Source organism: Pezoporus wallicus, unplaced genomic scaffold (genome assembly GCF_028554395.1).
Source record: "Pezoporus wallicus isolate ANWC-B61680 ecotype Strahan unplaced genomic scaffold, APGP_CSIRO_Pwel_v1 contig_818, whole genome shotgun sequence".
Lineage (NCBI taxonomy): Eukaryota > Metazoa > Chordata > Aves > Psittaciformes > Psittacidae > Pezoporus > Pezoporus wallicus.
The window spans coordinates 5,420,923-5,438,060 of record NW_026636248.1 but is presented as its reverse complement, the minus strand read 5'-3'; the positions used below and the strand labels follow the sequence as shown (position 1 = coordinate 5,438,060).

Sequence of the window (17,138 nt, the reverse complement as noted above, 5' to 3'; positions counted from 1 at the left end):
TGCTGTACTTAGAGCACAGTTTAATATAGGATTTTAGATTCTGCATTATTTTGAACCTTCAGTTCCACTTTGATTTATTGCAAGGTTGTTTTTGCAGTTACTTGTTTTATCTCTTAATCCCTGCCACTTTTTTGATAAAACTGTCTCTAAAGTAATTTACGTATCTTGAGCAGCTGAATTTTTATTTTTGCCACGAAAGTTTTATTCTGTGCTGTCAGCACTCTCTCTTTGGTTTTCTAGTTGGGCCTAACTGTCCATCAGTTTTATAATCGATAGGGCTGTCTATTATGCTCTTTACTACACTAAAACAACTTGGGTTTATATAGTACTACTTAGAGATATTTATGGCATGGTAGGTTTGTCTTTTTAGATTGCAGTAATGTGTTATCCAGCCTGTTGCCAGTGGTACAGCCTGGACTGTGGGCTTTTTGAAGAGGTCTGATTATTATGTCAAACTTTCTTCTAGCAGCAAGTATTGCACCTCCCACCACATGCATCTTTTAAAATGTCCTATAGGTTTTTTTTTTTGTAGTAAGTTTTAAAATTCTTTTTAAAGCCACTGTTCTGGCATCCCTGCTCTGGGCTGTTAAGCCTCAAGGTAAAATTCCCCAAGGCACATTTTATGAGATGGTGAGGCATGGCCTGTTAGGTTTTTGAGTTCTTGCCGCTTTGTGACTCTCTCTGGGAGAGTAGTGCCCTTTCATCTCCAGAGGCTTTGACATCAGATAAATGAAAGGCAAATCTAATGAGTGAGAAAAACAGCGGAAAACAATGAACTTCAGAAGTAGAGATAAATGGCCAGAAAGCCCCTCTGAATTACTGGCAGCACAAGCTTGTTCTGTGCCATGCTGTGCTTCTCTCTTTCTGGTTCACCCAAATGACTAACAGCATCGGGACGATAGCCAGCATGAGAACATATCCCCATGCACTCATGATAACCTCCCACTTTTCTTATGTAAGAGTAGAAAGAAAATACAGTTTCAAGTGTCTTTTTAGGCTGTGAGAACCAAAGAAACTTTCTGTGCTATTCTTTTTGTTAGCAAAACATGCTTCAAGGAAAAAATGGTGCTTCGATTTTCCCAACTTCCCACCTCCCAACCCCAAAACCCGAGACTTGGGATTCTAGATTTGTGGATTTTGAAATAGTACTTTGCTACTTCAAGTTGCCTTTTAATGTTTGGGTTTTCTATCCTTAGATGGAAAAAGAGAGACAAGCATGATTGTATGCAAGGCAGTTGTGTGGGAAGTATTGTGCACTGACACTGTTTCTGAAGAACAGAAACAGAGAAACTAGTAATGCTGCAGAAATAACTCAAATTTCCTCCAGCTGATGCAGTTTGTGTCCAAGGGCTTAATTGTAAGGTGCATCATCCCTGATTTACATGTGGAAATAAATGAGAAAATTCCATCTTCAGCTCTGTAGTTCAGGCAAGCTAGTGTTTTCACACAGGATAAAGCCCCAACATTTATATGAGGTACTCTGCCTCAGGTGTCTGGGAGCTACTTAGGTTCAAAGAAATAGAAATATTCTTTCTAACCAAGAAAACACCGTGAAAAGCATTGGATGTATAAAGGAATGCAAATTCAGGAAGGGGGCTATTATGGCTTTCTAGCTCTGGGCTTCTAGTTGCTTGTTACGGGTTAAGTCACATGATGCTTACAGAGTCTTCCTTAATCGTGGTGGTATATGTAGTTCTTGCACTTTTGTGAATTATTATGGGTAATATTGAAGGCTGTATTTTAAATATAGATGTTATTTAATGGCATTTGTTTTGAAACTGACATCTGTGTTAACTTATGTGCAGTGGTAGTTTTTCTGCAGTCCTTCATGCTGCTGATGTGTCTGCTGAAAACTGAGGCTTCCAGTACTTACAAGTGTAATGGAAACTTTAATTATAAATTTTAATGTAGGTGATGATCCCTGGTAAAATATTTCAATGAAATTGCTCAGTTCAGTTTAACTATAAAAAAAATTTCATGTCTGTCTTCTGTATACTTCAAAAGAGCTAGAAGATTGTTATTTTAACTTTTAAATAACAAGCTTAATCTTGAAAGGAGACTTTGCAAAGAATGCTTGCTTTGCAGTCTTTCTCCCCACAGAATATTGGCAATGTTGACTTTTTAGTGGTGTTCCAGAATGAGGCAAATCCTAATGCATCACTCACGTAATAAATATACGTATGCTAGAGATTTGAATTCATGTTTGCAGAGGCTTGGGCTCGATTTAATTAAAAATGAGCATCACTCCTGAAGAATCTGATTCATTCTAACAGTGAAATCTATCTTAGCCAAGACAACTCTTGGGCTCTTCCTCAGTAAATTTTTGAAAGGGATTTGTGAATTGGTGTTAGAGTTGGTTTTCCTGTAAGTGTGTGTGCTGAGGTGAACAAAACTCCTGTTTTCAGAAGTTCAGGACTAGAATTATTGCACAAATACTGACCTAAATATCAGACTTGGTGACATACTTACTGCAAATAGGTCACTTTTAGATATGCTGATTTAGCCTCAAACAGAATATTTTTAAAAGTGGGAGATGTGGCTTGTTCGTTAATATTGATAGTTCTATGCCACAGTGCATTTCTTTCCTTTTACTTCCCAAATGCTGGAGTCCTAATTAAGGAAGCTGAAAAGAAAAACAACAGCAACAAATTTGGTCCTTTGTGTCTAATATGTTCGTTCTGTTGCCAAATGTTGAAAAATAAGCTTATGCAACTGGGAGGGGGCACGGAGAGGGAAGAAAGGGATATCTCCATGGCTTTAAAGAATTCTGTCTGCATAAAGTTGACATCATGGTTCTGGAATCTGCACAGTTACTTGCAGAGCGATTCTGATCTGCCACTGTTTACTACTAGAATGTCAAATGCAGAACAACGGGCAACGAACGTGCAGTTAACAGTGAAGAGGACATGATGAGGGCTTTCTTCAGTTGCCAGTTACAAAGCCTAGAAAGCTACACCCTTAATGTAGCGGGAGAGAGAGGTTTTATGTATAAGGTGTTACTGGGTGGGTGGAACTTCCTGTCATGAGGCTTATATTTGGGGTGTAGTGGCAAGCTCCTGCTGCTTGACACTTCTAACAGCTGAACTTTGTTTAACCTTTTCCAACATGTGAAATTGCTGTGTGTTGACTACAAAACAACTCATGACATGGATGGATTGGCTGGAGTAAAATGGGTTATCAGTCCAAGGCATACAATTAAATTGTGGATGCCTCGTTGCTGGCAGTGTTCAAGGTCAGGTTGGATTGGGCTTGGAGCAAGCTGGTCTACTGGGAGGTGTCCCTGCCCATGGCAGGGGGTTGGAACTGGATGATCTTTAAGGTCCCTTCCAACCCAAAGTGGGATGTTAACATCTGCCTCAGAAATTCAGTATTGCAGAGCTCAGGTAGGGATGTGTTACGAATTTTGTCTTCTAGGAAATAGTGTGCATCAGTGCATGTGCTGAGACAGGTTATCTGACCCAGCAGAACTTCTCCCTCTCAGCTTTAGAAGAGCAGGAAGCATGTTGACAGCTTCATGTGACAATTATTTCCTGCCTTAGTGCCTGGTTCAACCGGGCAGGTAGAGAAAGAGAGTTGATGAGAGACAAGAGCTATAAATAATGCATGACAGCTATAAGCACCCATGCATGGCCACATTAGACATGTAGATAGGTGGAGATGTACAGGCACACAGTGTATGTGGGCACATGCCACTGACAATTCCTACAACTGTGGCTGTAATGGCAGTGTCTTTACAGGGGAATAAGCTGTTGTGTGAGGCTTAGGTGCCAGGGTGGGTTTGCATCTATACAAGAAATAACCCTTCTGTTTAAAATACAAGCATGTCCAAAAAAAGATTATTGATTAAAAAACTAAAGAGTTTTCTCCCGTGTAGCTTTGGATTTTCCTTTCCCCATTTCAGTCACCTTTGTCTTCAAGTCTGCAGTGGAAATGCAATACTAAATTATGATGTCAGTGTACATTATGTTTAAAAAGTGCTAAAAGAAGCAAGAATAGCAAATCCAAGGGAGAAGGGTGTGCTGCTGTCTTGGTCTTATTCCTTTCATGTCAGTGCAGAATGCTCTCTTCATGCATTTATTTGCACCATGAAACTATCAGAAAATAGCAACAGATTTGAATTTAGTTTTGGCTGTACAAGTGAGTAATGCAGGAGCCTGCACAGCAGTAGTCTCCATCTTTTGTCAACCTGTAGAGACCTACTTGAAGCAGCAGTGTAAAACCAGCTTGTTAGCTTTCTTCTCTAAAGTTACCTAGTTCTGACCAGCTGCCTCAGTCCTTAGCTATTTTTTCATTACAAGTTTGACAGGTGTGTTTGGAGTGGGAGTCTGAACTGTGTGAAGAGGATGAAGCTGGTCTGACTCTAGTAATACGGTTTTTATTTCTGCTGAGGAAAGAGTTGTGACTGCACACAAGCTAGGTGTTACAGACCATATTTATATAAATCAATCCTCTAGAATTTAAAGAGGAATTCTGGAACTTGATTGGGGTTCTGCAAATATATCTCCAAAACAGGGGACCAAGATGATCAGTTTGTGCAAGAGCATTATGGGAACTGTGCTGAGGAAATGCAGTGAGCAACAGTTGAGTGCTACTGCAAGAGATGTACCTGCTTTTAGCTGTGCTTCATCCAGCTTTGAGCTAGTGAAAGATAAGCAACTTCAGGACTCTCTTCCTTCAGCACAAGAAGATTCTGCTCATTGATTGCTCGTATCCACTTCTGCATGTAGCTTCATCTTTATTTCAGATACTGTCAGATGCTAAACGTCTGACTTTCTTTCATCAGGAAAGGTCAACCAGGAGAAAGACTGAAGTGCTGCTTCCAACTTCAGTGTGGAACATAAACTTTGCAGAGTTTTTAACATAAAATATGGCCTTCAGCCTGTAAAGAAGGCTTAAAGCCACTAGTCTCATGGTTAAATTAGCTCTGCATTGTATTTGCCTTGGCTTGCCTGCTAGCTGATTGACCTGCCTCATATTTTTTCTAGATATTATAATGAGCTGTAACATCTTTACAGAGTTCATTGTTGCAGGAATTTTTATTACCGAGCCTCAGTTGTCTCTGGAGGCATTAAGGACAGGTTTTTGTAATGGTTACTGGTCAGAACCAGCTCGGAATACCTTTTTCCAAAGCTTTGACAGCAGAGCAGTTCTGTGGCAAGTATAGGAAAAAACCTTCTGCAAGGGTAGATTTTTTTTTTTTAAGTTATTTGGAATTTTACTTGTTATAGTGCTACCAATTTATACTTCAGAGGCACTGGGTGCATTATCTCCTCGCCAGGTGTCTGTTCAGCCTCCTAAGCAATGGATGTCACTTCTCTGGAGAAAAAAATATGGAGAACTTTATCTTAGTTCCCATGAAATCTGAATTTCTAGATGAGTATTTTTGCTTTTATCTTTGCTATTGGTTATCACCTTTGGTAATTCTACAGAAAATTGTTGTGTGCAGCAAGCACACTGTTGTAGTAGTTAGCAGTTTCTGATATTTTCTTGTGACTTTGTGCATGTGTTTAGATGTATGATTGTGATTCTGGGTTGTCATGTTTATGTGTGTGTTGGGGACAGGTTGGATGTCAGGGCTATGCTGGTCACTGGGAGGGTGACCATGCAGTAGTTGGTTTATTTCTTAGGCCAGTAGCATTTGGAGGCTTGGAAGTGAGTCTCTATACTAGTAGGACCTAAGAATGAGTTTAGTATAATGCCAACATCAGTGGCGTCTTTTGAAAATAGCCTTTAACCAAATGCAAGGCTCTGCAGAAAGCTTGTTTTCTTTGAGTATAAATACTGTCCAGGTTTCTTCACATTTGTGAGACTAAGAAGCACCATTAGCCTGTTTGCAACAATGGATTCAACATCTAGTGAAGAAAAAGCCTGAAAGGTTTTCTCATTTTTTAATAGGGCTTTTTTTGAGCTGATCCTTACTTACAGGAAATGCGATGACTCTAAGTTTAGTACAAGGAAACCTTTTTTTCCTCTAATACCATAAAATGACAATATTGAGATAATGTTTTCCTCTAAAAATAGATCCCTAAAAATAAACCTACAGCTTCCTTTTGGCAGTGATTACAAGTATTTGAACATAAACAAACCTCTGGTTTCCACTCGGAACTTGACTTCCTTTTTTGTGTGTGTGAAATCTTCAGTGTTTGGGACCTTTGCTCTGCAGTCATATCTGGTCATCCTTGATGTGGGTGCCTTCTTGACATCTCAAGTCTGAAAGCAGAAAGCTGGGCAAAGCAAAATTGAAGCCAGTTTTGTTTCTCTTTTGATGGTAACACTTAAAAGTGTTCCTCCTCCTCTTTCCCCACAAAACCTATTCCTTTGAGCCTTTTGTTGTTGTTGAGGCTAATTGATGTTTTGGAAATGAACTTCTGAGTGTGTTTCGGTGCAGTCTCTCCCCTAACAGTTCTGGGGGGAAGCTTGGTGTTTTGGCTCAGCTGATTAGTTTTCCATGTCACCAAAATGGTCAAGTTGGTGACTTCAAGTTTTTCTCTTAACTTCTGTTCTAGAGAAACTATAGCTTCACTACTTTTTACTTTTTTCTTGCTGAAATTTAGGGAGTCTGTGGTCCTTGTTTTGGACTTGCTGCCTTCAGTTAATAATAAAGTAGTTATTGAAGCATTGCAGCCAAGAGTGAGAATGGAAAACTAGCTATCGCCCACATATCTGGAATAGCTTTCAAGTAATGTCTTTTGACGCCTCTAAGTCAGGTTCTGATATTATTGAAGCTGAATTTGTGCAGCTCTTGCATAAATACAGGAAATCATCATTGTGACTTACAGCTAGAAGCTCAGCGAGGTGTTGCAGCTGTTACCTTTTAAGGTGCATTCAATCCAGGAGGATCCCAGTGTTTCCAGTAATCTCTGGGGGTAGAAGGATGGGAGTGAGCAGGGGAATATTACTGTGCTCTTAATGAATCTCAGGGGAACTGAGGGGTGAGCAGATCCCATGAGACTGGAGGAGGCTGCAGAGGCTGACATGTTGCACAGTACTTTGATACGTGTAAGGGGATAACTCAGCTGGTCTTGAAACAGATTGGCTGTAACACTGAGAGCCTTTCCAGCCAAAGGAAAAAAGGAGAGGAATTAGCAAAAACCCATTTTAGGGACATTTGTTCTCCTTAGGCTTCTTCTGTAGTGGAGATGGAGGAAAGTCTCCAGGGGGAAGAGGGAATGAGTGCTGGAGACCAGTTTTAGGCCCTGGGCCAGTAGAACTATATTCATGATTGTATTACGAAGTGCTTGGGTCAGAAGGCCTTTCTGAGTTACTGTGGCATAGAAAGAGTTCATCACGTTGTAAAATTAATCCGTATGATGCAGTTGTGTAGGAGAATGTAGGTCAGAAACTGAGGACCTAGCATAACCTCTTACTGAAAGCAAACAAACAGAATCCGACCACCCTCTCCAAGTGGGACTGGGAAGACTCCAACAAATCGGGAAGTTTAGATTGGATATAAGGAGGAAGTTCTTTACTGCGAGGGTGGTGAGGCACTGGAATGGGTTGCCCAAGGAAGTTGTGAATGCTTCATCTGTGGCAGAGTTCAGGGCGGGGTTGGACAGAGCCTTGGGTGATATGGTTTAGTGTGAGGTGTCCCTTCCCATGGCAGGGGAGTTGGAACTAGATGATCTTAAGGTCCTTTCCACTCCTAACCATTCTGTGATTCCATCTATATTAAGTCTTGCTGGCAAGAGTCTGAAATCTATAGTAAATGCTGAAAGGAAGTCTTTGCTCATCATGAAGTCAGCTTGCTGGCAGTATATATCATAGTGAATAATTAAGTCTAACACAAGTTGTAAGGAGAAAAAGGGATATTTCTCATTTTTTATGAGACTCGCCTGTTTTGCCATATTTATAGATGAATTGTTTCAGTCAAGCTGTTTTAAGGGTGTTACTATGCCTTGCTCCACCAAGTGATTCGAATTACAAGTATATAATGTCTGAATTATGAGTAATACTACATCTAATTACTGTTCCTTAACTTCAAGTTGCATCTTAAGCCTTGTCTTTGCAGGGATGTTACCAGTGTGAACATCCCAGTGTGATTGCCACCAAGATAATAGTGTTGATGTAACTTCCTGTGTAATATTGATACCAGTACCTGACCTCTAAAAGAAGAGCACAGAAATACTCATATTCTGGAAATGACTTCAGGTACTGCGAAACATTTCCAAATGACAGGTGACAAATGTAAAATTTTTTTTTTTGACACATTCTCGCTTCTGAGATCTTTACTAAATCTGGGACACTCACTTTCAAATCTGTGGAATTTCTTCTGGACTCCTATCATGAACGGTAAAGCAGCACAACTTCTGCTTAATTACCTGCACATTTCTCCCTCCACACACACATTTGCTACTACTGTTTTCAGTTATGTCTCTACAGCTTTGCCGAAGGGGCAGAATTAGAATTGAGCAATTTCTGCATGCTATATAAATCTTCAGAGCTAAGAAGAGGAGAGAGGGCAGGGACAAGAATTAGTCTTCATGCCCCCATGTCTTGCTGGCATGAGGTGTTCGCACCAGACGCTTTTTGGCTGCGTTGCCTGTGGAGGAGAGATTGGGCTTGAAGCTTGTGCCCTGTGAATGCTGCCACACTGTGTTTGCTCCTGCCCTTCATCTTGGTAGGCAATTACAGTGCTTACTTGTTGTGTTGCCTGTTGGGTTTGTGAATCTGAGTGGCACGTGTTCAAGCCTCTGATGAGTTTTATCTCTTCTTTGCAAGGCCCTTAGCTTGAGTTAGCACGCATGTAATTCAACATTCAAAAGAAAACAAAGAGGAGAGGATGGAAAAGCCATTACCTTTTCACCCCTTGGACTGCCCATTTTGAAAACTGTCATTTAAAGGTGAAAATACATGGCTTTAAAGATGAGTTTCATTTCTCCCTCCCTCCTCCCCCCTTCATTTAGGTTTTTGGCATTAGCTTGTTTACCAGTCTGAACAGTTCTTCAGCTCTTGGCTGTGACTGAGGGCACTGATGTGTTTCCTGGCTGTGGAGTTCAGCTCAGCAGAGGGAGGCCTTTATGCCAAGCAGGGCTTTGATGTACTAATAGAAAGGAGGATTAGGATTTGAAGCAAGGTTATGTCTGAGATGAGGAGAACCTGTTTGCTCTAAGTGGTTGGTTTAGATATTTCAGGTGTATGTATTGCTGTTAAGCCTTATGCAGGAGGCATTGGTGGGATGTGGTGATTATTTAACTGTTTAAAAACAAATCCTAAAGGAGAAAAATTACACTGCCTTTGCATTAGCATGTCTACAGCAGGTATAATTTAACATCGTCAACTCAGTTCAAACAGACTGGGAATTTGGCTGCCTGTACATGTGGGCTGTTTAGTCATTTTAATTGTCTTCTATTGAAGTCCTAAATAGTAATTTCTTATCTGAATAGAGCTATAGGGAATGGGATGAGGGTAAACAGGAAAAAGACATAATTACGTTGGTTTAAATTCACACCACAGGTCACAGCAAAAGATGTCCTTGTGTAAACAAGGCTTGTGTTTGTCCATACAGCTGGGTTCAGCTGTGTCCACTGCTGACATCCATTGTCAGCAACACATCATTTTTGTCGTATAGCCAAGGCTTTAAAACAAAGACGATAATCAGTCTTGCTGCATAGCTCAGTGACAGAGGTGGCATTATACTGATAGACAAAGCGAAGTGGATTTTAGCCCTGTGTAGCAAGAAGAGGCAAGAGTATTGGCTGATACAAGTATTTTTCTGTTTTTTTTTGTTGCCAGCTGCTTAAGATTTACAGTGAACCCATACCATACTTTCACCAGTCTTGAAATACTGTTTACTTTTTAAAACTGAAAATAATTAAGAAAATTGAAACACCTTGGCAAAACATTTTAATTGAAGATAGTGCTGGCTTTTGTGAGTTGTTGTTTATACTTGTAAATACGGTTGTTTATACTTGTAATTAACACGTTTAAAAGTGAGTTTTCATATTTGGGAGACTCCTAGGTCTTTGCCTTGGGTGCCGCTCTCAGGTGGGAGTAGCAAAAGCCATACCACCTGAGGGAGGGGCAGCTATTTGTGGTAGTATTTGCAGAATCCACTCCCTTTTATTGCTGCTGGGGGAAAATTAAAAGCACAATGACAGCTTTTTGGTGTTTGCAGAGGATAGATCCAGCTCTCTTTGTATAACACATGCTATAGTTGTATACCACTTCTTCAAAACTGCACTTCAGTATGCCTTACGTGGAGACCAGAAAAAAAAGAATTTAAACCCACTGTAGACCACGGCTGCGTAGCTGAGATTGCAACAGGAGCTGGAAAAGACTCTTCTATTGGACTTCACCGTTTGATGTGCCAAGTTAAATTTGGCCTTACCCTCTTACAACTCCTCTAGTGTTACAGTGAGAGACATTGCAATACAATGATTGACCATGAAGTGTTGAAAAATCATATCCAGGAAACGGAGAAGGCTGCAAGCTTCATCTTGTTTCTTTGTGATTAAAAATCCTCAGTGGACTTCAAGAAGTACAAGATTTTTCTATGTTTTTGAGCTACCCTGCTGTCAAGCTGTTTCATGTCTTGCTTCTCTGGCAAAGAAAGAAGCTGACTCTACAGCTTATGCTGTAGCTACCATAACTGAGAGGGAGTCATGCACCATCTTCCAAGAAGGTCGTTGCCCCAGCCATTTCCCCCATGTCATCAGTATAAGAAATGCAACAGGAATTTCTTGTGAAAACAAGTGCTAAGGATGCATGCAGTTTAGGATGTGATGAGAAGATGTTCCAGGGCGATTGGTCTGGACAATGGCTTCTTCTGACTGGAGAGTCATGAACTGTGTTGCTTGTGTTTTATATTAATATGTAAAGCACATGGAACAGTTATACTTCTAAGTTTTCCAGATGAAAACACCAAACAAGCTATAATGAAAGGTTGATTCAGGTTCCACATATGTCTAGAAAGCCTTTCCCTCTAGCATTGCTGCCACACTGGCACTCTTAACTATTCCTGTTGGAAGCATGGGTCTGTTGAACCCAGCTCAAATAACTCGTTGGGGTATTTATTTACAGCAGAATGTCTTGGTTTGCTTTGTTGTTTTATTTTTTGGATTTTCTTTTTTGTTCCAGTGGAAACCCTACTTTCTGCAGATAATGTCCTTTACTCCGGATGCTTTTTATTCCTGTGACTGTGAGAGATAGTGTAGTCAGCATTTTCTTAGCCTTTATCAGCTTATCTCTGCAGTGATTCCTCACAGTGATCCAAGGAAACCCAGTGCTTTATTAAAAACTGTATCAGCTTTTGGAAAAACCTGTTCATCTTAGTAAACAATAACAAACACACACATGCACAGTCTTACTGCATTTAAAATCAGTTGAAGATGACTGCAAGATTGCAGTATCCCTTTGTTGTTCCTTTTTGTAGCCACATCAATTGAGAACTTCAGTACTCAACTTCAAAACAACTGATGAAAGTTTCTGGTGAACCAAAGGAAGTATTGTTACGATGATGTTCTCCTTTGTCACTTTTCTTTGCTTTTCATCTTGTTCCTCTATTCTCTAGGAATTTATTACAGAACAGTATTGAGCAATAAAAAAGTCTTTATCCCCACCTTTGAGAATAACTCTGTGTATTTATATGGATATTCCTTCAGTAACAATTCAGAAGTTAATTCTTAGAGTACTGTTTAGCTAGCAAAAAAAGCTTCAATAAAATTACAGTTGTTTACAGAACTCCTACCTTTTAAAATACAGTTTTAACTTTCACAGTTGTCTCTCTGGTAGAGGCATCATTCAGTATATGCCAATTGCACGAAAAGCTTAATTAAATTCTTTGTGGAACAAAGTGTTTCCTGTAAGGAAAAAAATAACAACAGCAAAACAAACAAGCAGCAAAGGAAAAATAACCAGAACATAAACCCTGTAAACCAATATTACTTTGGATTTATTTTCACAGGGCTTGATGATATTAAGAAAGGATTTACATCCTTTTTTTTGAGATCAGAGCAGAATTTAGACTTGTTTGGCTGCTTTATTGTGATTCACACTTAGGGTTACCGGTTTTGGTACATTGGATATTTTTAGGGTAACATGCCTTGCTAATCCCTGCTAGGTTGCTTGTTACTGTTCATATCGCGTTCTAAACAAGTAGTTGGAGCGACAGTGTATGTAAGCATTACACCTGAAATTACACATTCTCCTTTTTAATGTAACGGTTGTCAGCGCTTTTTAATCTCTTGTGTTTTTGGTGTGATGAGAACTGTAGCATGCCAGGCAGGGTCTGGAAGAATAAACAGTGTGAATACCTAGATTATTCAGAAATAACTGCTCTGAATAGCCTATGAATAATTTTTGTCTAATACTACCGGGGAAGAAAAATAGTAGGTACAGTAACAAAAGGACTGAACTAATTGAGTAACAAATTCAAGTGTTTTAATGGATGTGGGAGGACTGGATTATTAACGGTCGCATTAGAGAAAAACACTGCACCGTCTGTTCTTCTCGAAGCTTATGGCTGTGTGTTTATAATAGAGACCACTTATCCTGAGGCCCATGTAGCTTGCATTGGAGAGGAAAAAAAGGAAGGAAAAATTCCTTGGCTGTCCTTTCAGTGGCAAGTTGCTTCACTTCTGCCAGCAAAACCTGATGTCTCTAGTTTCAGGGTACTTTATGGCAGGGGCTGTACCTCTGCCGAGAAGGTTGCGTGGTGTCTCCTTCATCAGTGTTCAGAAGCTGTTATAGACTGCCACTGGTCATTGATTACGAGTTGGGGGTTTGGTTTGTTTTTTTAAATAAAGACTAATAAATAGAAAAAAGCAGCAGGATGTAGTTCACTCAGCTGAATCCCACAGATTTGGTAAGGGGTGGAGCTGCTGTTGCTTGAATTTGTTGGCTGTAGTTTTCTGTGCAGTCATACTAGCTATATGTAGTGCCAGGTGGTATGATTTCTTCAGCCTCTGTAGACCGTTTGTTTTACCTTCCCTTTTCTAGAGCACAGTATTAAACCCCCAAAGCTCAGTTTTGTTTTTATCACATTTTTATCACTTTTCTAATTTTTTTCTAGTTTTCCGAGTCATTGAGAAGAGATCACTGCTTGGTGTTTTGCTGCTGCTGTGATGTATTTTTTCTCCTGTAAGATTTAACTGGGATAGGTCTTCCTTCTGCCATTTAGTACCTGCTTTTGATGGTGATAACTGTTATTTCCTCGCCTCCACTCACTGGGTCTACGGGCCCATCATGCAGCAATATGGAAGACTTTTGCACTTTGGTTTTGCTGGCATTACTTGCTAATTAAAGACTGAAGTTTATGTCAGATCTCCTGGCCATAGAGTATCATGTAACTTCATTGATGAAAATTAATCCATTTCATTTATTAGTTTGACAAGCCTTTGGTGCTTTTCCTGCTGCTAGCCATCTGTGGACCCGGTTTTGGCACCGAGGCAAAGCAAGAGATCATGACATAGCTTGCATGATATAAATTGCATTAGATCAGCTATGTATGTGGACACTGATTTCTGCTGTACTTAAAAACAGTTTATCTTGTGCTAGTAGAGGTGAAGGAAATGTTATTTTTTGATTACAGTATTTAAATATTGGTGTACCTCTTGACTTCCAGATTGCATCACAACGCATAAGCTCAGTGGATCTTTCATGCTGCAGCCTGGAGCACCTGCCTGCCAACCTGTTTTATAGCCAAGACCTCACTCATCTCAATTTAAAGCAGAACTTCCTGAGGCTAAACCCCAGCCCATCCACAAGCAGAGCGCTTAGCGAATTACAAAGGTAAAGTGCTATGGTTCTATTAGTCTTCCTCTTCCCTTGGAGCCAAGTGACCACTGGTTTGAAGGAGCTTTCCTGAAAACTTACTACCTACTGTTAGGGAGCATTGTCCTGGTTGTAATGTTTCAGAAACTGGTTAATTCTGTGTGATAGACTAACTTTTGTAAGAAACATAGTGTTTTTCTTGTAAATAGAAGACTATTTTCAATCCAAATGCAGTTTTCAGAATGCATTGTTTTTACCTACCCACTGTAGTTCTTCACTGTGTGATGTCAAACCAATGTGAGTTGGTGAGTTGCATATGAAAGGACCAGGTAGGAACAGTACTATGTGTGACTACTTAGCTTTTTGTTACTCCCAAGTAAAGAAAGCCCCTGATTTAATAAATTTGTGTCTTCTTTCTATTCTGCTAAGCCCTAATTCTTCCTCCCTAGTAATTGTGACCTTCTAGTTGCTCTTTCCACTGTAGCTCACCCAGGAATGTAACAAATGGATAGATGGCAGCACAATTGGCGATCTGAATGATATAGTATGTGGAATCAGCAGCCTTTCTGTATTGAAAAAGATGAATGTTTCCATACTGAATTTCAAACTTTGATTTTAATTTCAGCGGTAACTGAATTGCAGAGTAGCTCAGGATTGTATTTGTGGATGGCCCTGTTCAAACAAAATGTTTTAAACCACATTTCTAAATCCTTTCGTCTTTGACAAACAGCTGAAAAATAAAGATAGAATATGCGGACTGTTGTATTTTTATATAATTCTGATTGTGTTCTGGAAAAAAACAAAAAACTTGGCATGATGGAAGATAAATGAACCCAGCAGATCTGCTTCACAAACAGAGCAGGCAGTTTCCAAGAGCTTATGAGCACAGTCTGGAGAGGAATACTGGGTTCTTTCCTGTTAGGGTGGTGAGGCACTGGAATGGGTTGCCCAGGGAGGTTGTTAATGCTCCATCCCTGGCAGTGTTCAAGACCAGGTTGGACGAGGCCTTGGGTGAGATGGTTTAGTGTGAGGTGTCCCTGCCCACGGCAGGGGGGTTGGAACCTGATGATCTTAAGGTCCTTTCCAACCCTAACTATTCTGTGATTCTAAAAATTCTGTGAATGTCGGTATGTGTCTCCAGATAGCAAGAGGAATTTTAGCGTAAGTTAGGTGAGAAACATGGAGAAATAAGGAATGTCTTTATTTTAATGAATTTTAATAATTTTTCTTTTTTAAATATAAGGAAGTGTACAGAACATACGTGATTATATTTTGTCCATGTACATACAGCTAATTCTGTTTGGGATTAGAAAGCAGATCATTTGATGGGCAATGTTCAATGTCTCTGTTCTCTTGGTACTGCAGTTGTAGGAGCAGCTGAGGAGTCTTGCTGAAAGTTAATTTTTTTTCTCACTAATATGAGCCTGAATGTACAGGAGTAAAAGAGTTCAGGTGACCAAACAAAATTCTCCTGTTTTTTGAGATTCTGCATCAGGAAAATCTGAAGAAGTGGCGTCTACCTGAGGTGGTGTAAAATTGATTGTCTTGTTCTTCTGAGAGCTGGTCCTATTCTGTCAGTGAATCATAGTTTGCTCTGCCTCCTTTGCTTTGAGCTTGTCAAGAAGGCACAGAAAAGGTCTGTGAACCTCTGGAGCAAAACCAAAAAAGATTAGGAAGGTTGCACAGCATTGTTTGAGTGGATCAGAGCCAGTGCCTTGAGAACTCCTGTCCCTTTGTGCTAACCTTCTCTTTGCCACTGCTGATGTCCTCCATCCTTCATCCAGCACAGGTGTCATCACCCAGGCAGTGGGTAGCTGGAAGCTGCTGCCACTGTCCCCATTGCTGTGTTAGTGGGAAGGGCTACATGACATGGTAGCTCCTACTGAGGGTTAGGAGGAGCAGTGCCCTGATGGTTACGTTTTTGCCTCCCAACTGCAGCAAAAGCACAAGCCTGGCCCTGGAGTGCTCTCCCAAGCCATGTTGCTTCCTGCCTTAGGAAACACAGTGCCAGCTTCTCCTTAGGGTGGGCAAACTTGAGTTTTACTTGTTCTGGCAAAAAGTCTTGAGCCAGCTTCACTGCTACTGTAAACCTGCTTTTCTGTAGTGAGTAAATACATGAAACCAAGCAAGAAAGGAACCACTCTATCTTTTTGAAATTATTAGTGAATCCCAGTATGAAAGCATGTGTGAAGTAAGGGAAGATCAGTCATTCCTGGGAACACAAGCTGTCATTTGTCTGACTTTTTTCTTTTTTTTTCCTTTTATCTTTTTTTCCTCCTTTTAAAACCAGTTTCATAAAACCATTTTCAGATTTTTGGGGGGTGTTGCTCAAGGTAAAACTTGACTGGATAAACCAAGAGTCTTTTTTTTTTTTTTTTCTCTGATGTTCTTTCAAACCCCACTGCAAAGCAAGTACAAAATCTCTGCTGTTCTGATTTGGTACTGTTGGCTTTTATACCAAATTCTGAATTGCTAAATTGTAGCTGCACACAGGGCACAGCACCAGTGAATCAAGCCCAGAAGTATTTAAGGCTCCAAAATAATGCACTTGGATGTTGTGAGCAAAATGCATTGGCATTTACATAGCTATGCTTCCTGGTACAATTTTTGATTAAAATCTGGTTAGCAAGGCAGCCTAGGAAAATTGCTATAAGCAGCTTCTGGTGCCCTAAATAAATCACTTTAGGTGGTAATTTGACAAGTGCTCATGAATGCTGGATTTCAAAACAAGAGGTATGTCAAAGGCAGAAGACAATACCAGCTTTTCAGCTACCCACTGAGTAGACTTAGAAGCAGCTGGCTTATAGTAATGAGATGCTGACATATGCACTAGCTTGGCAAGTACCGTCAGGAATGAGTTGGGGAAAAAACAGGAATTCCAACTTTTGCTTATGCAGTTACTTCTTTCAGTTGTTAACATCATGTTATTAATTGCATTTCTGAATAAAATGTTTAGAACTAAATTGCTGGTGGCATGTAAGAGGTACAGAGCTGTAGATGCACTATTTTTTCCTAGTAACCACATTTTCACTTGCTTTACTGTCCACTCACACTTTGAATTCTATTGCTGTAGATAATTTGCAGCTGTGAACTTGTGTAACTGAACTGTTCAAATAATGAAAAGTTATATAGAGTTACCTGTATTTTTTGCCTACTTACCAGGGAATACACTTTTCATACTAAGTGTAAAATAGGCAGTCTGAAAATTCATCTCTGTTTCAAAAACAAACAAACACCCCACAGGAAATGATGGTACTTGTTCTTCCTCACAGTAGCTTTCCTAAAATTATAGGAAAGGGTGCTGTCCTTTCGGGAAGAGAGGATATTCACCGTTTGAAAGATTGCCCAGCTGTTGCAGTATTAGAAGTGGCTGACATGTCTTGTGATAATACCCCCATTGAGTCAGAATTTACCTTAAAACCCTTTGT

The 17,138-nt window shown here is 40.0% G+C and overlaps 1 protein-coding gene across 1 annotated transcript in view; it reads left to right on the top strand.

The window, feature by feature from the left end:
- PHLPP1 (PH domain and leucine rich repeat protein phosphatase 1) overlaps positions 1-17,138 on the top strand; it is a 140,334-nt gene that overhangs the window by 78,796 nt on the left and 44,400 nt on the right. The window contains exon 4 of the mRNA XM_057399391.1: positions 13,562-13,728. Within this exon, the coding sequence (XP_057255374.1) occupies positions 13,562-13,728 (167 nt within the window). The remainder of the gene's footprint in view (positions 1-13,561; positions 13,729-17,138) is intronic.